The sequence below is a fragment of the Pimephales promelas genome, chromosome 23, assembly GCF_988280905.1.
Source record: "Pimephales promelas chromosome 23, fPimPro1.hap1.1, whole genome shotgun sequence".
NCBI classification, from domain to species: domain Eukaryota; kingdom Metazoa; phylum Chordata; class Actinopteri; order Cypriniformes; family Leuciscidae; genus Pimephales; species Pimephales promelas.
Window position 1 is genome coordinate 3,351,038 of NC_142791.1, and position 24,078 is coordinate 3,375,115.

General features: G+C 36.9%; 1 protein-coding gene across 1 annotated transcript; it reads left to right on the top strand.

The window, feature by feature from the left end:
• The first annotated feature begins 554 nt into the window (after nt 1–554).
• trim37 (tripartite motif containing 37) lies at nt 555–23,344 on the top strand. The gene is made up of 25 exons (XM_039676636.2): nt 555–789; nt 1,331–1,411; nt 2,646–2,747; nt 3,336–3,376; nt 4,073–4,189; nt 5,120–5,207; nt 5,382–5,504; nt 6,257–6,380; nt 6,470–6,537; nt 6,814–6,938; nt 7,189–7,239; nt 7,327–7,408; nt 7,489–7,565; nt 7,648–7,827; nt 8,867–8,981; nt 9,411–9,608; nt 9,965–10,101; nt 14,462–14,544; nt 16,916–17,092; nt 17,198–17,488; nt 18,650–18,814; nt 19,065–19,257; nt 20,353–20,468; nt 20,743–20,895; nt 21,779–23,344. The coding sequence occupies exons 2-25, from the start codon at nt 1,391–1,393 to the stop codon at nt 21,835–21,837; spliced, it is 2,886 nt and encodes a 961-aa protein (XP_039532570.2). The 5' UTR covers nt 555–789; nt 1,331–1,390; the 3' UTR covers nt 21,838–23,344.
• Nucleotides 23,345–24,078: the final 734 nt, after the last annotated feature.

Below are 24,078 nucleotides of genomic sequence, written 5' to 3' on the forward strand. Positions count from 1 at the left end.
TGATTTGCGTCTCATTGGGTATAGCCTGAATTTAAATGTTTAATTTGCACGTTCACAAGGGACTTGGAAAATGGTTCATTTAATGAGCCATCAGATCCATAACAGATCTGTAGCCCCACCAAACCCGAGTCTCGTACGATGGCTCCACTGCACCTGCAGGCCTCCGGAGCTTCTCAGTATAGAATGTAGGTCGACTCTGAGTCTCTCTGGAGAGTTATACACTTCTTCACTCTACATTTACCCTAATTATTCAGTCAACATGTAACTATTTATGTTTGGTTATTTTAATCATTGATATAACATGTTCATGTTTAAAAAACACACCTAAACTTTATTAGTTTGACCTGCTTCAACTTTTACTGTTACCCGAGCACATCGTTTTGATATAAGTTTCTAAATGTGATACTACAGTTACGTATTTAGTTACAAAAACGGTTAAAAGGACACAGGCGAAACTGAATAGTCATGAATAAAATATTTGATGTTGGCGCTTTTGAGTGGGCGTGCAAATTCTCCAAATACCCCGCCCACTCCATATGCTAGTTTGTAATTGGTTAATGCTAATATTATCGGCTACCAACAGTGAATACGATTGGCGGATACGGTCTCCCATGGTGACTGACACGGTCTCCCATGGTGACTGACATTGACATATAGGCGCTACATTCGCTGCTTTCTGCTAGTCCATAAACAAGCAGTCTGATGCTGCAATACCTGTTCATAAAACACTAAATTAGTAGCGTTTGATGTAGACAGTCGGATTGACGGGTCTGAGTGCGACATTAAAAGGTAATTGCGTTTTGATGGATGCGAGGTTTTTCTACATGGGTTACAGAGTTTTGAGCAACCCTTCTAGCTAACTTGCTAACATGCTAACCTGTGCTACATCACCTGCTAGAATGTGTATTTGCGCTAATATTTTATTTGAACAGGTTATCAGTAGTTTCTTGTCCTCTCTGCATTGGTATTGAGTTATATGCTCGCGCATGAAGATTATTATTAACGTTATATTGGTGAATGTGCTCCATTATTATCTCCATCATCATTATTATTATTATTATCCAGATATATTTAATACATGACAGCGTTTGTTATTAGTTCAACTGGTCATTATATTGACCGTCTATGGATTATTTGATTTTTAAAGTCAACCCTGACCACTGAAATCTTGTGTTGTGTTTGATGTGGATATGTACTTTTATAACACCATAAAGGCCTCCAATGGGAAAATTCTGAAGACTGTGTGCAACTGTGCATGATACTACTGTTATAGTCTTCAATAATGAAATGTGAGCATCTAAATGGGCTCTGCCGTCTGTTTTTACCTCAGTGAAAGCACCAGGATTCTCCTGTCAGATAAATTTGGCTTGCAGAAATCAAACTGGCAGAGATGGATGAGCAGAGTGTTGAGGTATGTTTACTGTGTGTGTCTGTGTGTTTTATACTAAAAGGTACCAAGTTTAAAAAAAAAAAAAAAAAATTATCAGAAACAAAAACTCGACAAGGACACAGGAAAAGTCTGTCAAGATGTACTCACCTTTATGTGAACAACTTTCCTTCTTCATTGGAACACATAATGTGAATCTATTAGGAATTTTCTAAACACTTGTCAAAATTACAAAACTGACTCCCAAATTCAATTCAATTCAAGTTGATTTGTATAGCAATTTTTGCAGTGGATATTGTTTCAAAGCAGCTTTACAAAAAAAAAAAAAGCTTCTTCCAATGTTACAATTTAGGAAGTATTTTTTATCAGCCAGAGATGAGTGTATGAAAGCAATGTCCATATGGCAGTAATGCACATCTATAATATAATATGTTATGTGGATAGTTAACGTCGCATATTCAGTTAAGCAGACAGCAAATTTGTTAGGCTGCAATTATAACTTTTGGTAGTAATGATTATAATGTAAAGATCATTTTACAATTAATGGGAATATTTGATAGTTTTGTATGTCAATCCACAATTGCGGTCATCTGAAGACTAGAGGTAGAAGAATTAGCGTAGCTGCTGTTCAGAGCATCATTTTTCATACTGGTGTGATGAATTCGATCTTCAAGCAAAAAGAATTTGATGAAATATTTGAATCCACAATCTGATTTCTAACTCGTGATGCAGCCTGAATCATAATCAAAATCACACAAGTTCGTTCGTTGGCCAGAGCAGAACTGGCCCGCTGACTGACCTCCATTCTGTTACCTGATAGAGTTTGGATTTCTTGCTACTGTCGCCTCTGAGGACGTGTAATATTCAGCAATATTAGTGATTTGACTGCATTGACACTTTTGGATGAGAACTGAACTGGACTATTAAATCACTGAACTGATTTCAGCTGAACACTATTTTCTTTTAGAGCTGCTGTACAGCTGAAATGAACTCTGTATCATTGAATTATTTTCCTATTATCACTGTAAAGCTGCTTTTGATGCTTTATGTAAATAAAAGTGACCAAACTAAATGATAGTTAGGTTGTGAGAAGCACCAAATTACAAAAAATATAATAGGCGATATAATAGGTGTCTTCATCGTACAGTTTACATACGTCATACCCAAGTTTATTAGATGGTTTGTAATGATCTTATCGGATTGCTGAAAGCAGGCATACGTTTGTCTGAATTGCCTCTCCTCTTGCATCCCTCTTCAGAGTATTGCGGAAGTCTTCCGCTGCTTCATTTGCATGGAAAAGCTGCGCGATGCCCGTCTCTGCCCTCATTGTTCCAAACTCTGCTGTTTCAGCTGCATACGGGTGAGCAAACATGTACACACTCATTAACACACAGCCAAGAGGAGCTCACCGTCTACCAGGGCTCTGTGTAATGAATCAACACTCCATGTGCTCTCTTTATTTTCACTTCACAGGATAGAAGTACATTCGTGTAAGGGGATTTGGTTTTAAAAGTATTTTTTGGAAAAATGACACACTTCAACTTTAACTGCGGGTCTGTAGATAAACTATAAATAGACTAGTCTTAAAAGTGTCTCACCTCTTTTCTTTCCTGAAGACTGGTCCAAATCAGTTCCATAAAAAAGGCAGTTCTCTTGTCTAACTGCTAGTTGGTCAGACTAGTTCTTAAAATACAGTCATAACATAGTGGGTATGTTTATGCACCTGGCCCCATGTCTAAAAGATTCTAGTTGTTTTTGCCAAAACCCTTTGTGTAATGAGCTGTATAAATGCTTTTTAGAGGCTTTCCAAGTGCATGTTGAGAGGAATCCCACTAATAAAACTCTTAAAATGTATTTTAATAATTGACCTTTTACTGATTTGAAGGATAAGCTAAGCTAGCATTTATAAATGAGTACATTTTGTTCTTTTCGTTTCTCTTCTTTGCAGCGATGGCTGACAGAACAGAGAGCTCAATGTCCCCATTGTCGGTAAGTTCTGAGGTTCAACTTCAAATGATGCTTTGAGCTCTGACAGTCTTTGGAGTAAATCTGGAGGATTATGTATTGATTTTTCTATTGTTGGAGTTCATTTCAGGGAAGCATTGATTAGCTGCATTAAAGAAACCACATCCAAAAAAACTTTAGAAAACTGGACCGGAGCCACCTGATATTTGGCAACAGAAACGCACTAACATAATTGTCAAAGCAGTTTGAAGTGTGTTCAAAATAGTGCTCTATAATTAAATCTCAAACACAAAAACGTCTTTATCAGGAGTGCTAGAACAGATTCATCCCTAATACTTGTTTTCGGTTGATGGGGGAAAAAAAGGAGTTTCAAAATAATGACAGTACACTCGCAGAAAAAAAAGGTACAAAAGCTGTCACTGGGGCTGTACCTTTTCAAAAGGTACACTTTTGTACCTAAAGGGTGCATATTGGTACCTTAACAGTACATATTAGCACCTAAATGTACAAATTAGCACCTAAAAGGGGCCTTTTACCTTTTGAAAATGTACAGCCCCAGTGACGGCTTTCGTACCTTTTTTTCTGAGAGTGTATGGTAGAACCAACTTGAATCCACAGTTTGCAACACTGTCCTCTCTTCCTTTAAAAAAAGTGGGAATAATAATAATAAATATTTGTATGGTCATTTTAGCTAATCCAAATTGTAAATGTTGAATTCAGAGCTCCTCTTCAGCTGAGGGAACTGGTCAACTGTCGCTGGGCAGAGGAAGTGACTCAACAACTGGACACACTACAGCTCTGCAACCTCACAAAACACGAGGAGAACGACAAAGACAAGTGAGCCATACACTTATTCACACTGAATATTAATGCAAGTCTAACAGCTCCAGGGTGATGTTTTTCAAACATGGACACTTTTTGGCCCTGTTAAATAACTATTTTTATAAAATTATGTTGCTTATGTTTGTTTTAAAAAAAAAAAAAAAAAAAGAAATTAATACTTTTATTCAGCAAGGACACATTACATTCAATCGAACAGAAAACATTTTTTAACATTATAAATGTCTTTACTATTTAAAATAAATGCTGTTTCTGAACTTGCTCTGAAAGATGCCTAAAAATGTATTGACGTTTCCAACGTTTTCAACATTTATAAAAATAAGAACATTTTTTTGAGCACCAAATCAGTATGATAGAATGATCATGTGACAGTGAAGCCTGAAGTAATTATGCTGAAAATTCAACTTTACCATTACATGGATAAAATACATTTTATACACATATATTATAATATTTTACAATATTACTGTATTCATTGTATTCTTTATTAAATAAATGCAACCGTGGCATAAGAGAGTACCTTAAAAACATTAAAAATCATACGGGCCCCAAACATTTGAACAGTAGTGCGTCAATACAATTAATAGTTCTATATATTAATCACTGTGTCTGTGTGTGTGTGTGAAATTGATATTTAGTATTACATTCTAATTTAAGTATATAAGATTTTTGTAATTTTTCACACTTTAAACACATTAAAGCGTTTAAAATGTGATCATTTTTTATCATCTATGCATAAAAGGGTAGATTAGCAAAAAATAGTCACGATAAAATGTTTATATATATATATATATATATATATAAAAGATCTGCCACAGAGAGTATACTGGATTTTTCATGTCTGAGTCTCTACTCATTTGATTAAATAACTAACTTTATACTAACTTTAATACTGACTGCCAGTGATACTCTCCTAACTCCTAACAGGTGTGAGAACCATCATGAAAAGTTGAGCGTGTTCTGCTGGACTTGTAAGAAGTGCATCTGTCACCAGTGCGCTCTGTGGGGAGGCATGGTATGTGTTTCTGTCTTCAAAACGCATTAGTCAGGCTGGTGGATTACATCTATGGTGTCATTTCCTCCTCGGATGAAACATGACCGGTCACACATAGGAGCATATTATCAATGAATAACACTGCACCTAATGATGTAAGTCAGTCTCAAACAGGAACTTCTCCTCCCTCCACAGCACGGAGGTCATACGTTCAAACCCCTGGCCGAGATCTACGAGCAGCATGTGACCAAGGTGAACGAGGAGGTGGCTAAGCTGCGCCGCCGGCTGATGGAGCTCATTAGTCTGGTTCAAGAAGTGGTAAGCACCCTTGCTTCTCATTCACACCCACTCGCAGCATTTAGACGAGTTTAGAGTTAACAACTCATAATGGATGATAGTTTACAAGCTTCAAATGACTTTTAGATGGAACTGCTAATGACAAATGTTATCTAATTACATGTGTTTCTGGTTTGATAAGTGGCGTTTTACATAATGTGTTGCATAATAAAGACGTTTTACATAACTCCAGGATGCCAAGAAACCCACATATATCCATCAGTTACTGATTATAGCACACTTTTGAATCCTATGTCCGGTGATTGTCCAATAGAGGGCGCCACAGCACATGTATCCACAGCAAATATAAGATATATTCAAGATGCACAAAAAACATCTAGTGGAAAGTATTAAAGCTGAATTTTCAGTATTATTACTCCAGTCTGTGAAGGATCAGTGTCACAAGTCATTACAATATGCTAATTTGGTGCCCAAGAAACATTTGTTGTTATTATCAGTGTTGAAACATTTTTGTGGAAACCATAATACATTTTTTTTTTGGTTTCTTTGGTGAATAGAAAGAACAAAAGAACAGCATTTATTTAAAACTCTTTTTTTGTCTGAATGAAAGTATTATTTCTTGCAACAACAACAAAATCTTACTGAGCCTCAAATATTGAATGGCAGTGTGTTCATCCACATACTTTTGGCCAGTAATGTGAATCCAACTAAGCTAAAGAAACGTATTCTGCGTTCATTCAACCACATTTTCTTTTTATTCTTTTTTTTTTTAGGAGAAGAACGTTGAGGCGGTGCGTGGGGCGAAGGATGAGAGGGTGAGGGAGATCCGGAATGCTGTGGAAATGATGATCGCTCGACTTGATAATCAGCTCAAGAACAAACTCATCACGCTCATGGGTACAAGCATGCTTTTCTTCTGACATCATTGTTATATAACTTGATCTTTGAGGTCATTTTGGTCTGATGTAGTGTTTCTGCACCCACAGGACAGAAGACCTCTCTGACACAGGAAACAGAACTGCTGGAGTCTCTGCTGCAGGAAGTGGAACATCAGGTGTGTGGAGTTAATCTATGAGTAAAATAATACAGACATGCAATGTGGTTCAAGTGGTCCAATAATTATTTTAATCAGAATTATATTTCAGATGCACTATTACTACCGTAAATCAAATAAGCACATTTGACCGAAAAAGGAGGACAAACCAAATACTAAGTCCTTCTAAAAATGAATTTTGATGTTTCAGTTTAACTTTTCACTTACATTGTTGATTGAATGAATTTGCAATGGCAAAAATAGCATTAAAGTGTGACGTGTGTTTCCACCCTACAGCTGCGTTCATGCAGTAAGAGCGAGCTGATCTCCAAGAGTCCAGAGATCCTGCTTATGTTCCAGCAGGTTCACAGGAAACCAATGCAGTCTTTTGTCACCACTCCTGTCCCACCAGACTTCACCAGGTATGCACATTTAGATACTGTGCCTCTTCATGCAGAGATGAGGTCTCAGTGAGCTTGGCAGACTGTGAATAATGAAAACTCTCTCGGCTAATAGAGCCGTTCAATCACAGTGTCAGTTTGTTGGCAACACGGTTGGCTACATCCCTTAAAATAATGCTCCTTTATTTACAAATGAATTAAAGTTTGTGGTCAACATTTCTTGAATAGACTCCCTCTGCAGTATAAATCACATGCACTCGTTTGTTCTCAGTGAGCTGGTCCCTGCCTATGACTCCAGCACTTTTGTTTTGGCAAACTTCAGGTAATGACCCTCCCTTTGTCTCTCTTATTAATTTATTTCTTAAATGGTGCATTAGTTCTCTTGCATGACTTGAATTGTTGTCTGAAGTACTCTGCGGCAGAGAGCTGACCCCGTCTACAGCCCCCCGCTCCAGATATCAGGCCTTTGCTGGAGGTTGAAGGTTTATCCGGTACGTTTGTCACAAATTGAAATTCAGATTTTTTTTTAAACTCTTCCTATTCTCATAGACTTTGCGTTTTTGTGGTTTAGGATGGAAATGGAGTTGTTCGGGGAAACTATCTCTCTGTTTTTCTGGAGTTGTCTGCGGGGCTTCCTGAAACGTCCAAGTAGGCCGCACTCACTGATCTCGCTGCATAGTCTAACAAATATCTTACTTTTTTCATGCCTAACTCATTGCATTTCCTCTAGATATGAATACAGGGTGGAGATGGTCCATCAGGCCTCGAGTGACCCCACTAAAAACATAATTCGGGAGTTTGCATCAGACTTTGAGGTGGGCGAGTGCTGGGGGTATAACCGGTTCTTCAGGTTGGACCTTCTCGCCAGTGAAGGATACTTGAATATGCAGACTGACACGCTTGTGCTCAGGTGCGAGCTTGCATATTTAAATTAGACCTTTTTTATAGCTCTAATAGCTCCTTTAATATTAAAGGGGTCATGAACTAAATTATTTTTTTTTTAAATTAAATTCCTCATTGAGGTCCACTTATGATGTTAGCAAGAATTTTGCTTCAAAAACATCATCATTTAGAAGTAAAAGGCAATTTTCTATCCTGTTTTTGACCCTCTCTTTGAAACAACCCGTTTTGATAGGCGTGCCGCATTCAAGACTTGGAAATAAACACCCACTGCTATGATTGGTTAACACTGTGTCTACACCAGACGCAAGCGACGCGATACGACAAAAGTAAACAGAACCCATTAAAATCACTGATGCTGTCTACACTGGATGCGGCACGATGTGACACAATTTTTTTTTGCTGTGGTCGCTTTGTCACGTCCGGTGTGGACACAGTGTAACCGTTTTGCATAATAATTTTCAACCTCCCCGCTACACGTGTGGAATTGGTTTGAAAACTTCTGATGTTCGCCATACATGTCCCTCATCCCGAATCAGAAGACAAACCTACACCTCTGATAACAGTTTGGTAATTAATATCTTTATTTATATTTATTCCTTATGTATTAGTGAGGTAGTATTGTATTTTATTACATTAAATTAGTGTTGAAACCACACCGCAGAAATCTACATAGATTAATTTTTCCAACTGTGAAACATTTATGCGCATTACATCATTTTGGGAGATTGGTTTCAATAAAAGCTGTTTTTGGACTAACAAGGAAGTTTTGAGTTCTGAAAATTGCAGCATATTTTTATAGCAAAATTACCTATACGTCAAAAGGTCAAGGAAATTCATGACCCCTTTAATATACTTTGCACCTGTGTTAGTTATTAGAGCCTTTTGACACAGAAAGCATAATTGTGTTCAAAAACATCTTAACTTTAAAATCTGAACCATTTTCTCTGCTTATAGAATAACCATTCAATGTATCGGAGACAGGGGTGTGGCCAGTCTATGCTGTCTCGTTCATTTCTCACGCTCTGCTTTTTCCATTAATGTCACAGGTATCAAGTGCGATCACCTACGTTTTTCCAGAAGTGTAGAGATCAGTATTGGTATATAACTCAGCTGGAGTCGGCCCAGTCCAGTTACGTTCAGCAGATCAACAACCTAAAAGAGGTCAGTGTTAAAGATTGGCAGTTATGTGTAGTTCTATGTAGCCTGGCTAGAAGAAACTACATTGCTTTCTTCTATACAGACTGACACGAATGTATTTATGAATACATTTACTTTTCATGTAATATTAATGTTTTTAAGCTAACTAAATAGATAGTCCACCCAAAAATAAAAAAATCTGCCATCATTTACTCACCTTCATGTAATTCCAAACCTGGAAGTAAGATATTTTGAATAATGTTGGAAAGAGAATGGCTCCTATATTGACTTCCATAGTATGCTTGATCCATACCGTGGAAGTCAATAGGAACTGAAACTGTTTTCTTTCCAACATTATTCAAAAGTTTTGCAAGTTTGTAACAACATTAGGTTGACTAAATGATGACAGAATGATTTAAGGTGTGATGTGTGTTACTTAATATTTCTGTTCAGAGGTTGGCCATAGAACTATTCCGTCGGCAGAAGTCACGGAGTTCCTCTCCACCTGATCGGCGTCTCTGCCCCACAACTTCCTCCGGGAGAGACTCTCGTCAGGGGAAGAGCTCCTTACTGGAGGAAGGGAGTCAGGCAGCATCAGTGGGGACGAAGGAAGATGAGGATGAAGAGAAGACTCAGCATGATGACTCTAATGTAAGGCCTGAAAGAGCAGCGTGATGACGTTCATAGCTACTTTTTTTATTTTAACCATCAAATGTAAAAAAAAACCTCTTCCCTTTGAGAACTAGAAAAGTGCAGTTTTACTCTTATAAGATATTATCCATCATTTCATCATAGCCACATCTTTAATTACATCTGTTTCATCATCCTCATCTAAAAGTAGGCTGTGTTTTTAGGCATTTAACATTCACATCAGCGTACACTCATTGTGATCTCTAAAGAAAACAAGCTTACATACTAATGTAATGTAGTAATGTTCTTGGAGCTATTTGATGTTATATTACGCACATTGGGATGAGTTTGATGATGATGTGTTGATGCAACGTTAGGAGTTGTCTGACGGGGATCTGGAGGTGGACTGTTTAACTGGAGATGAAGATGTCAATCCTCTGGATGGAAGCAGCACCTCTGGAAGCTCCACAGCCACCAGTAACACGGAGGAGAATGACATTGACGAAGAGACCATGTATGTACAAAATTTACAGACAGCCTTACTAAAATTTCAGAATGTGCTTTTAAAGCAGATACACTTGACTTGTTAATTCACCCAAAATATAGGAATATTCTCTCAGCATTTACTTACTGTTATGTTGTTTCAAAATTAGTCGTTCTTTAACTCGCTCAAAGCTATTGTATGGTTTCAGAAGTCATTGGAAGTCAAAGAGACCTTTTTTTTTTTAACTTGACAGTCTCCATTAATTTTCCTTTTTTTTTCTTTTCGTTTTTTTGGTTACAAACAGAAGAATATATATATATATACATATATATATATATATATATATATATATATATATATATATATATATATATATATATATATATACACTCACCGGCCACTTTATTAGGTACCCCATGCTAGTAACGGGTTGGACCCCCTTTTGCCTTCAGAACTGCCTCAATTCTTCGTGGCATAGATTCAACAAGGTGCTGGAAGCATTCCTCAGGGAGTTTGGTCCATATTGACATGATGGCATCACACAGTTGCCGCAGATTTGTCGGCTGCACATCCATGATGCGAATCTCCCGTTCCACCACATCCCAAAGATGCTCTATTGGATTGAGATCTGGTGACTGTGGAGGCCATTTGAGTACAGCGAACTCATTGTCATGTTCAAGAAACCAGTCTGAGATGATTCCAGCTTTATGACATGGCGCATTATCCTGCTGAAAGTAGCCATCAGAAGTTGGGTACATTGTGGTCATAAAGGGATGGACATGGTCAGCAACAATACTCAGGTAGGCTGTGGCGTTGCAACGATGCTCAATTGGTACCAAGGGGCCCAAAGAGTGCCAAGAAAATATTCCCCACACCATGACACCACCACCACCAGCCTGAACCGTTGATACAAGGCAGGATGGATCCATGCTTTCATGTTGTAGACGCCAAATTCTGACCCTACCATCCGAATGTCGCAGCAGAAATCGAGACTCATCAGACCAGGCAACGTTTTTCCAATCTTCTATTGTCCAATTTCGATGAGCTTGTGCAAATTGTAGCCTCAGTTTCCTGTTCTTAGCTGAAAGGAGTGGCACCCGGTGTGGTCTTCTGCTGCTGTAGCCCATCTGCCTCAAAGTTCGACGTACTGTGCGTTCAGAGATGCTCTTCTGCCCACCTTGGTTGTAACGGGTGGTTATTTGAGTCACTGTTGCCCTTCTATCAGCTCGAACCAGTCTGGCCATTCTCCTCTGACCTCTGGCATCAACAAGGCATTTCCGCCCACAGAACTGCCGCTCACTGGATGTTTTTTCTTTTTCGGACCATTCTCTGTAAACCCTAGAGATGGTTGTGCGTGAAAATCCCAGTAGATTAGCAGTTTCTGAAATACTCAGACCAGCCCTTCTGGCACCAACAATCATGCCACGTTCAAAGTCACTCAAATCACCTTTCTTCCCCATACTGATGCTCGGTTTGAACTGCAGGAGATTGTCTTGACCATGTCTACATGCCTAAATGCACTGAGTTGCCGCCATGTGATTGGCTGCTTAGAAATTAAGTGTTAACGAGCAGTTGGACAGGTGTACCTAATAAAGTGGCCGGTGAGTGTATATATATATGAATATATATATATATATATATATACTGTGTATATATATATATACATATATATATATATATATATATATATATGAATATATATATATATATATATATATATATATATATGAATATATATATATATATATATATATATATATATATATATATATATATGAATATATATATACATATATATATATATATATATATTTTTATACACACACACACATATATACATACATACATACATATATATATATATATATATATATATACATACACATAATACATAAATGTCAATTTCTGTATATAAAATCAGAACAAAAAAAAACATTAATTTTCTTTTATTAAGAAATATGCTGTTTGGAGATTCTTTTTGAAGGTTTTTATTTGAAAGAAAAGAAACTTAAACAGCATGAGAGTGATTAAATAATGACAGGATTTTCTTTTTTTGGCTGAACTATTTCTTTTGACCCAAGTAAAATCAGGTGACATTGTTACTAACAGCTTTATATATGTCTCATCCAATGAGGTTTTAGAGACCGAATTATTTTATTTTTATAGTAATTGATGGAAAACAGCACTTGACGAAAGTCACAAGCTTCACTGTGGTACGTATGTAGATGAAGTAGATCTATTGAGAGTGTTTCTGGCAAAATCGTGATCAGCTCTAATAGCGTTTTTCTATTTGTTTTCTTCCCCCGTATAGCAGTACTCATCATTTGCTAGGTCACACCCTTATGGTGTGGTAAATACTAGTGTACTAAAATGATTGCATAAGGGATGGTGCTTTGTGTGCCAGAGTGTAACAGCTGTATCCTCCCCCTGACTGGAAAACACAGTTTAATTAGGGCTGCTACCACAACTGTGACAGGAAGCCCCTCGCGCACTGTGTTCAACCAGAGAAGAGCCGTTCTATCTACAGTACCCTGTCCTATCACGATCTGAGAAAATGAGCACTATTGGCAGCTTTGACTTGTGTAGGCTCTGTGAGAGTGCTCGTGTTTCTGTAGTGAGGTGTTGGAGTCAGAACCTCACATGTTTCTGCTCATGCTGCCGGCTACCGCCTGCTCACACGGCTCCCAAATGCACACACTGCTCCAACCAGATGAGACGAATGAGTCATCAGAGCCTCTACCTCCTGCTTACAAATGCTCGTTCTCACAGAATCTCTTTTCCAATGTGCACAGCGCACACATATGATACGTGCACTCTTGTTCTCAGGCCCACGCTCATGCTCTCACACCTTTGACTCCATTTGCTCGAGTGTTTTGTGTGTGCGCCCAAGGACCGTTGCCTTTTAGGATAAAGTAGGGGAGAGGGGGAATATAAGGTTAGGACCTTATTATCATGTCAAATGCATTTTCTGTGACCTCTTGAGATTGCATGTTTTTGATTTGATTCGATTTTTCCATCAGCAAAGCTTCTTCTTGTTTAAAGGAGTAGTTCACTTTTGCTGATAACTCACTCACCCCCATGTCATCCAAGATGTCCACATCTTTCTTTCTTCAGTCGAAAAGAAATTAGGGTTTTTGATGAAAACATTCCAGGATTTTCTCCATATAATGGACTTCATTGGGAACCAAAAGGTTTAAGGTCCAAATGAGAGTTTCAGTGCAGCTTTAAACGACACCAGACGATGAATACGGTCTTATCTAGGACCCTTCGAGTCATGACTCGAAAAAAGATTTGTTAATTTTGATGAATGATTTTGAACACAAGAGTCACGAAGGCTCATCACAGAACAGAGCAAGGTGAGCATTTGTGCTTATAAAACAAAATTTTTTATTAATTTTTTAAATGAGAGATCATTTTGCTAGATAAGACCCTTATTCATCGTCTGGCGTCGTTTGAAGCCCTTTGAGGCTGCACTGAAACTGTCATTTTGGACCTTGAACCATTTGGTTCCCATTGAAGTCCATTATATGGAGAAAATCCTGGAATGTTTTCATCAAAAACCTTAATTTCTTTTCGACTGAAGAAAGAAAGACATGGACATCTTGGATGACATGGGGGTGAGTAAAATATCAGCAAAAGTGTTTTTAAAAGTGAACTACTCCTTTAACCATTTGGATGTGCTTCAGGTGTTCTTCACATGAGCTTCCCATGCACTCAGGCAAACCAGTGAAGTCTCGATTGGATGGTTATTTTCATTTAAAGCCACACAATCCCTGCACTGTACATACACACTTTCTTTCAATGTAGAAAGAGAAACCCACAGAATTTTTTTTCTTTTTTTCCCCCTATATTTTATAAAAGAAAAGAAAATCCAATATACAAAGAGAATTTGAGATGGTACCAGTGCAAGTACTAGCAGGGCAAGCAAACATTTGTTCTATGTGTCCGTGTGGAGTCTCAGCTTCTATAAATACTGAAGTGGATCAGCGCAAAGAACCACTGGAGAGGACTGAGTCATCACACTGTTGAGCCTGAGACAATGGTGGATGTGTTACCCTTACTCACAGACACACACACATACATACTCAGCAGTAAGCTTGGAGCAGAATGCTATCAACACCCCCCTGTGGAGAAGCTTATTTCAGACCATACCACTTCTCACTATTAACAGGGGGAGCCACGCAAATACATTTAAAGCATGTGACGATACGCTGACATGATGCCCGGCCACGCCTAATTTAGATCTATTAGGATCCAATTAATAATTTCCACACATACACCAAATATTAGAGCTGATCTGGTTATGCATTGTAGTTTTGTTTACTTGCTGCTGACATTCCACTAGTTGCTGAGAAATGATACAAGTGTGAATTGTTTCCATCTGTCGTAGGTCTGGTGAGAATGATGTGGAGTACAGTGGGAATCTAGACCTTGAGGAAGGCGAATTACCTGATGATGTTGCCGGGGCAACAGGTGAGCCAGATTTTCTCCATCCAACATCCCTCACTGATACTAATAATGCTGTTTCTCTAATGAAAAGCCAATGTCATGCATATGGCAATCTGGTGTGTTGAAACACTTGGCTTTGAAGTGTCATCGACTGCGGCACGCTGTTAATCAGTTTTAGTCATGAAACCGAGCCAAATTACCATATCAGCCTTTGAGGATTTACTGCAGTTTAATACACGGTTAGAGCTTCTGCTGAAAGACTGTTAGTGTTCGCTAAATCAAAATGACATTTAATAATTCCCTAAAAAAACGATATTGTTTTTAGAGTTGAAACCGCTGAGCGGTGTTATTGTTATTGTTAAAGTCGGCATGAAACTAAAGTTGTGATCATCTTTTGAGTGAAACTGCCTCTAGAACGAGAAACAAAAATTGTAGGACGGGACTTGATTTTGTCCATCGGAAATTGATTGGATCGTTGGATTGCTGTTATCTCATGTGAGTGACAGGTTGCTGGAGGGCGAAATTATTTTGATGAAAGTTTGTGCATGGATAAGTCATTTATAATAAACAATGCAATATTCCATTAAAAATAATAATTGTAAGTTTTGATTTCATGAGGACTTGATAAAACTAATAAAACTGGTAATTGAAAAAGAATCTAAAATATAAATATATTAAATGAAAAACTTTCATTGTTTATTTTCAGGTAATTACCAAGGCAATATTTAAATTACTTTAAGATTATGAACTAAAACTGGAAATACATTTAAGCTAAATGGAAATATATATATATATATATATATATATATATATTTAATAAGACCGAAACTAAAATTAAAAACTTAAAATGAAGTTATTAATAAAAAAATATATTAATATTAATTAAAATATTAATACACACTATAAACATATATTAATAAAACTAAAATGACACTGTAGCTGAGAAACAATTTATACACATAATTTACATAAACGCATTACCACCTTCTGGTGTGTCTATTAAAAAATATTCCATTGTCAATTATTTGTAAGTTAATTTAGATGTTTTCTTAAAATTCATTCATTCAGAAAAAAACCCCATAAAATCAGCATTATCCATTGGTATAGTCCAGATTAGCATGGATATTGTATAATTTGATAATAGATGACATAATTTCAGTAGTCAATACCAATAGCAAGAAAACAAAAAAAAACCCAAAAAAAACAGCAAGAACAAAAGTGTATTATACACTCTTTTATTAAAATTACATTTAATTGAATTAAAGTAATGACATAAAGCCTAAACCTAAAGACTTGTCGGTGAATCTTTTTGACCTATTTTCGATCCGTACGCTACAAATTGTGATGTAACCTACTTGATCTACTTTTACTTGCTCCTGTACTTTTCATATCTCTACTGGCTTCCACCTTAACCAAAGAGTATAGAAGAACAAGAGGTGAAATTCTGATGCTTTTTTGGTAACAGCCACTAGATGGCGCTTTGGTAGCGCGGCCGCCATATCGGGGTCAAAATTCCAACTGGAGTTACATGACAACAGCACAGATAACAGTTTTTTGAGGTAGTTTTTCAGTATTTCCATTGTATGCAACTTTACACTTTTACTACTATTATTAGTTACCAACTCCACTAGGCCTGAAATATATTTTGGACGTTTTAATCCCCTGGATCATGCTACAAACATGATGATCATGATTGATGCGCTGTGTCCGTTATCCTATAACTATTTGCCACTTTGGACATTGGCTGTGTTTTTTTTGTTTGTTTACATGGTCTAGCTTTAACGGTCATTAATATAAGACAGGCTAGTACTGCAAAAAAACTGTTTACTGTAAAGCTATTCTATTGCTGTTATATATTTATTGTCAAATATTTACATTTTAGTAAAACATTTATTTGCTGAATTAATTTATTTCATTGATAACTTATTTTTGTAAGTAACGTTATGTGTACCTCCCGGGAAACGGTCCAATGTTATTATAACTTTATGAACTGATATCACTTTATTCTTACCTATCACACTTAATGTGGAGAGTAATATAATGAATTAAATCCTTGAACTTCCCTGTCTCAAGTTATGTGGGGGTAAAAGCCCGGTTAAGTAGCAACTTCTTTTTAACGGCTATAAAGTTAACTGTTGTGAGTTAAATAATTATTTCAACCTAAAAATGATCTCTGCACTGGACTAAATATATGTATATTATATGACTGCCGAGTGCCGAGTCGCTTTCACCCCGAAATGGCGGAAGCGTAGGGCTGCTGCTGGGCACTGGTGTTGCAATGGAACGTTCTATTGGCTTACACTTCTTGTCAATAAATGTTCTTTGTGTAAGGGTAGCATTATATATACTGTAGTGAAAGTCCTCTCTGTACTAACTGTCTCCCCCTGCTGGTCAGGAGATTCGGGTGCCTGTGCCCGGGGCTCAAAGCGCGGGGCAGGTGCAAGTTCAGCCAGCCTCCTGGAGATCGACCCGGTCATCCTCATCCAACTCTTGGACCTGAAGGACCGCAGTCATGTGGAGTCACTGTGGGGGATGCAGCCCCGCCCCCCTAATACTGTCCTCCAGAGCCAAGGTGTCAATGATGTCATCAATTGTTAATAATTGAACATACTCTAAAGTGTCTGTAGCATCTAAAGTCGGTATGATTCATGACTCACTAACCATTTTTGATTGACAGCTGCTGCGGTGCCCTCCCGTAAAGAGCGCGAGCGTCGCCCTCAGGCGGTGCGTCGGTCAGCCCCGGACTCGGGGGTCCTGATCAGACTGAAGGCTCAGATGGCAGAAGTGCGCAGTAAGATGTCAGACGTGAAAGGGCAGCTGGAAGCTCGCAGTGGAGCCGGTCGAGTCTCCTCTCAGGAAGCCTCGACCCACGAGCAGGGCCCCTCCATGGACTCAGAGATGGGACCCAGCCGCAAACCCAGTGAACTGCTCTTCAAAGCGCCCATTTCATCAAGACACTCTCGCAGTGGTATGCATGAGCTTTTTTTTAAAGGTTTTATTTTGGCCATTTTTGCTTCTTTTCAGACAGTACGATTGGAGAGAGGACAGTTAGCAAATGGGAGATGCGATTCGGGTCGCACAATTGTGCACACGAGGCATCAGCAGTGAGCTATATACTCCTCATACATTGTGTCATTTAGGTGCCTTTTATAAAAGTTTTTGTGAAATAAATTTTTAAAAGGACAGACAGATATTCCATGTAGTCTTTAAAATTATTATGAGCTCCTAAAACTGCTTGCGTAATGATTGTTAAATAATTAGCAAAATGCTCTGTAGAATATTTTTAGATGGAGGGTGGCATATCACAACTGTACGAAATGTCAAAAACGAGGCTGTTTATTTTTTGTATAAGGTATTAATTTAGTATTTATATAGAGATCAAAATCATTTTTTAAAACAACATTACCATCTACAGGATATATAACATTTTTGTACTCATACTTCATATTTACACTACTGTTCAAAACTTTGTGATCAGTAAGATATTTTATTTCGTTTCATATAACACTTTTATTTAGCAAGGAAGCACTAAATTGATCAAAATACATAAAATATTATTCTAAATACTACACTAATCCAAATAAATGCTGTTCTTTCTATTCATAAAAGAATCCTAAAAAAAATGCGTCATGCAGAAATCTGGTTTCCACAAAAATATTCATTCGAATCAGATGTTTACAATATTTATAATACTTAAAAAGAATTCGTTTCTTAAGCAGCAAATCAGCATATTAGAATGATTTCTGAAGGATCATGTGACACTGAAGACTGGAGTGATGATGCTGAAAATCCAGCTTTGCCATCACAGGAATAAATGATTTAAAAATAAATAATAATAAATTATTATAAAAATAATAATAAATGATAAATGATTTTAAAATATACCAATATTCAAAAAAATTAAAAGATAATAATAAATTATTTTAAAATATATTCAAAGAAAAAAATATATTTTTTTATTTGTAATAATATTTCACAATATCTCTGTATTACTTTTTTTTATTATTAAATAAATGCATCATGAGCATACAAGACAAAAATATAATAACATTATACAGACCCCTAATCTTTTAATGGTAATGTATGTTGTTGTAGATTCAGCCTGGCTTTGTTTTGGTCTTTGCTTTAGGGGTGAAGAAGGCTGGTTCTCCTAAGCAGGAGAGTGTGGGAGCGCTGGCCGGACTGTCCCTGCGCCGGACTGTGGATGCCGGAGAGAAGGAGCTGAGAGGAGCGGGCCGAGAGTCCCCTTCTGAACCTGCTCTGTGTCCCAGAGAGGGACCCTCCTCCTTAGATGGTTTGTACACTACACTGTTCATCTCGTAATTATTCAAATGAAATGAGATTGTCAGCATACAGTCTTGTAAGGGAAAAAGCACTGCATGCTGCTTTTCAGCATATTGCACAAGTAATGCTTTATATGTCGCTTTGCCCATCCCTAGATGCAACCCTAGATTTTGGGGAAAAGCAGACTTCTGGGAAACTCAACCCTGATATTTCAGGGCATCTTCAAATGGTCTGAAATGGCATTTATCTGTGTTTTGCAGGCTCCCTGAAAGCGCGCAGTGTGCAGAGTTCTCCTCCCTCGCTGGGAAGCAGCTCCTCTTCCTCCGATAAGCCCTCTGGCTCCACACACGAGGAGCTGCTGTACGGAGCTTCATCTTCAGACCTGTTCAGCATCACCGCTCTCAATGGAGCGGCTGCACCCGGCACCAAACAGCGCAGGACTCCGGCCGCTGGGTAATGCACATAAAACAAGCCATCGCTCTGTAATTGTTGCTGTGTCCGAAATCTCCACTCAAAGCACTACTCCCTACCCCCTATGTTGGGGGTAGAGAGTAGAGCACTATAAAGTGAGCTCACCAGCATAATAGAAACAGCACTTTCGGACACTGCTCGATCGTCTCTCGGCGCCGTTGATTTCATAATCTGTCAGCTGGTGCTGAGCCGGCTCTGGGCTAAATAGATTTTTTAAAATAAATACATTACATTATATTGAGCTTATTTCTCCAAAATTTAAAAACTAAAAGTGATTTCCGGCCGTTTTTGTTATAATGCGCTACTCCACACATGATTATAACTTATTTTTACGATCCGCGCAATGCATGATGGTATGTAGGGCTTAGGTTAGTGACCATCGGTTGTACAATACTTTTCAAAATGCATTCTGGGATACATTGAGTGGACTATATAGGGTATAATAATCATCATTATACATTCGGACAGCACTACAAAATGGCGAGCTCACTATATAGTCCACTATATAGTGAGTAGTGGGAGATTTCGGACACAGCATGTGTGTTTCCGTTCATGAACAAATCCAGTAATTGGGCTTGGTTTGAAGGTTGGTGTTTTTAGACATTTAAATGCTGATGAGATCCTCAGAAATGCTGCACTGATTTTAATTTGTCGTAATTTGTTACATTCAATAACATTATCATAATTTGCCGAGTTTGATTCTGATGCTATAAATCAGTGTATGGTCTTTGTATTAACTCAAAGAAAGAGACTTTGCATGGTTTTCTTCCCTCCACAGTGAATAGTAAGGTAAAATGACGCACCAGAGCCAAATATTAGCATTGTGAAAGCTATTGTTTAAGTTTTGCTGGTTTTGATTTGTTTAGTTGTTTTTTTTTATATAATATTTTTGGTTTGGTTTCACATATTTTGTTTCGTTAGTTTGTTTCATGTAAAATAACAAGACACATAGGGGCTTAGATTAAGCCAGGAATATACCAGAAGGCATTGGTTTAGTTTTTTAGCTTGTTTTGCATAAAATAGCATGATACATAATGTTTTTTTTTTTTACCATGCTAACAAGATTGTGTCCCTCAGGCCTGGCCTGCTGATAGACAGCTCTCTGAACTGTGATCAAGAGAGTGCCTGTGAAATCCAGTCATTGCTGTCACTGGCAGAGCCATCGTCCTCTTCCTCCTCACGCCCTGATGAAGGTGAGACATGAAGATCCGTTCTCAAAAACATGGGCCGTAATTATTGATGCAACACAAATATAACATGCTGCAGTGTGAGTCATTGCACACCCTGTGAAGGAACGCACCGTCATTCAACGGCATATAAAATTAGACGTGTTCTCAGGATTTGACAGTTAATCAAACTCCAAATGGCCCAAAGTTACCATCAGGAGGCTCTCGAGCAACACTCTCTTCTCTAATGCTTTATTGCAAAGAAGATGAAGCACAACTAATCATGGTCGTCTGTCCTCAGATCTCCTCAGTGAGAAACAGCCTCACCGCGTTCTGCCGAGCATGAGCAGTGACAGCGAGCTGGACTGTGACACGGAAAACGAGAACGAGGATGAAGTTGTGTCTCTGGAGGCTGGAGACTGTGTGTTTGACACCAGAACACTACCCTGCCCAGGTCTGTATCTCACACTGCTACCACTCAAAAGTTTGGACACACTTGACTGAACTTGTTTCTTCATGATCTTTTTTATCTAAAGCCTTAGGCTTGAATACTTCTTTTTTTTGTTCTCAATTCAGGTCAAATTAAACATTTACTTTGAGCCTAATTTGCATATGTAAAAATGCAAAATCTCATTAAAAATTCAGCGAAAAATGGGTGGGTTAGTTTCATAAAAAAAGCAACATTTTGAACAAAACCTGAGAAAATCGCATCTCCCCCCTTAAGTGCATAAGTAATGCTTGTATCGCTTGTTTCTGCTCCTGTTTTGATCTGGAGATTAATTAATTTATATTTTATACCTAAACTGATTTAACCCTGGCATGATGCTGAAAATAAATATTAAATAAAAAAAGTTTAGAAAAATTCCAGTTACAAGAAGTGTAATTTAAAAAGCAAAAAACATGCCAATGTCACTTCACTTGGCTATTGAAGCTAACCACTTCTAATTTAAATAAAAATGAATACTTAATGTTTTTTTTTTTTATTTATTTATTTAATTTTGAGGATTAGTTTTGATGTTTTCTAAAATTTGGTAGGTGAAGAAAATGTTTTAATCCAAGAAAAATCATGATATATCATGTATCATGTATATCTCCCCTTTTAATAGATTGTTGTTCTATATTAGGGAAACACTCTATCACACAGCCTCTATGTTGAATAAATATAATTACGTGCTTTATTAAAGTTTAAAATAGGTCAGAACCTGTTTAGTCTCTGTGTGTGGGCCAGACTGCACCAGCTTATTGTAATATTCCAGTATTGTGATGACTCTTGTTCCAGTGACCCCCGTGTCTGGTCTGCTAACCTGTGTGTGTGTGTGTGTGTGTGTCATTCTCAGGCGAGCAGCTGATCCCTGATGATCTGAGCTTTGTGTCTGGAGAGACCACAGAGAGGTGATCCGCCACCGCAAATGCTACAAAAATGTCCTGAATGTGCTCCTTACAATGATGTCTGTGCACTCACTTTATGTTAAGATCGAACACGTGCTACTGTGTATGTTATTTAAGAGAAACACAACTTTCAGGATGGGAAAGAAAAGTGTTTTCTCTGCATTGTGAAATGCGTAACATTCCGTTATAAAGGTGTATAAATTTATGTGTGCATAACTAGATAATCGTATATTAAAGTTGTATACTACATTTCTTTACTTTTGCAATGCTGCTTATTGTCATACATTTTTATTTTATTTTTATTTCTTGTTGTTGTTGAAATATTTTGGCACATTTAAGTCAGAATGTCAATGCTGCTCTGTTACCGATTCATGTGGCTTTATATGTATATATATATTAGTGAGTTTTGTAGCTAACCTTCACACACTTCAGCTGTGTAGTCCACAAGCTTTCTATTCCCAAAACATGTTTACATTGACGAAATGTCTGCAGAAACGGGAACATGGAGCTGATACAAGTTCAAATAATTTCCTGAATTGATTGTTTTTGTTATATATATGTATATCATATAAGCAGTTATTACACAGCTCAGTTACAAGCATTAGTGAACTCATTAATGCTACATTCCCATTTTTGCTTGTCTCCCCTTTTTGTTTTTATATATATATAAACCCATGTTAACTCCTATAAGATGTCCAAATAAAAGGCAGTTACATACTTAAACCAAAGTCTCGGGTGGGTCCAGGTCTGTGTTTTTAGCCTGCTGGAGTGTTTGTGCGGTGTGGTTTGAGCTCAGAGTCAGACACACATTGATGACAGTGTTTCTGTTGTGAATAGATGTCGTGGCGTCATCAACAGTTGGCAACTGATGCGCTTCTGTTCATCTGAGGTCACAGTGTTGCTCACTCAGTACAGTCTGTTGAAAGTGTAAATGTTTTGTTGAAAATTGTATTAGATTTTGCTGTTTAATCTTTGGCTTATGAATGAACAACAGGTCAGTTCCCCTCCAGCATGTGTCTCTGCAAAGTCTAAAACAATGAAGACGGTCGGTGTTCCTCGACTATTCAATAGAAATCTAATGCTTTTCTTTGTGCTTTAATAATAATGTCCTTATTTTAATGTTTTATGTTTCACATGAGCAATAGAGCAATCTGTTTACCGGTTTATTTCTCTAGCATATTGTTAAAGATTTTTTGTGTTTGGAACGGAGGGAGGCTCAAAACAATCTGGAGTATATGCACATGGACTGTATATTTATCTAAGGTAAAATCTGAGCAAATAAAAGATGTGATACTATTAAATACTTGAGTACTACTTTGAGTCACGTCAGTTGCAATAAATGACAGGTCCAATGTCACCCCCAAATAAGAATTATATAATAATATAAAATGAAATTGTTTTTTATAAGATGTAATAATAATACTTATGTTGTTTATGAACAATGACATGTATTCATACTGAGGTGAGGTGTTTTGGACTTTATTTCTTGGCATTTAAATTTTTCTTAAAGATGATTTGTTTACTGTATTTTTTTTAGTCAGCATAAATTAAATGCCTTTATTATAGCACAATCTATATATGTTCTTAATATAAAAACATATATATTTTGACTTTGTTGTTAAAATGTTTATAAAAATGTAATTCTAAATATGATTCTAAAAAACGATTTCTAAAAATTTAAACTATGTTTTATTTATTTTAGATTTTGAGGTGAAATATGACCTGGATTTCAGCCTAAAAATAATTATATATATATATATATATATATATATATATATACTGCTCAAAAAAATAAAGGGAACATTTAAACAACACTTAAAAAGTAAAAACAAGAAAAAAAGTATTTAATAAGATTATTTCAATTATTCAGATCTATGATGTGTTATTTTAGTGTTCCCTTTATTTTTTTTGAGCAATATATATATATATATATATATATATATCATTATTTAAAATTAGTTGGGTTTTTTTTTTGGCATTCAATTTTTTCTCAACAGTTTCTTAAAGGGTAATCTAAACTAATTTAGGCTACTGTATAACTGTTTTTATTTCAAATCAGTATACATTAAAAGCAAATACATTTATTATAAATACACTTTAAATAAAATATAGATTTTAAGTTTATTTATTAAGCTAAACTTGTTTAAAAGTTTATTAGAATTGCCATAAACATGATCCAAAATATAGTTGATATAAAATATTACACAAAATATAAAGTAATGATTCTAAAAAAGGACTTTTAAAACGA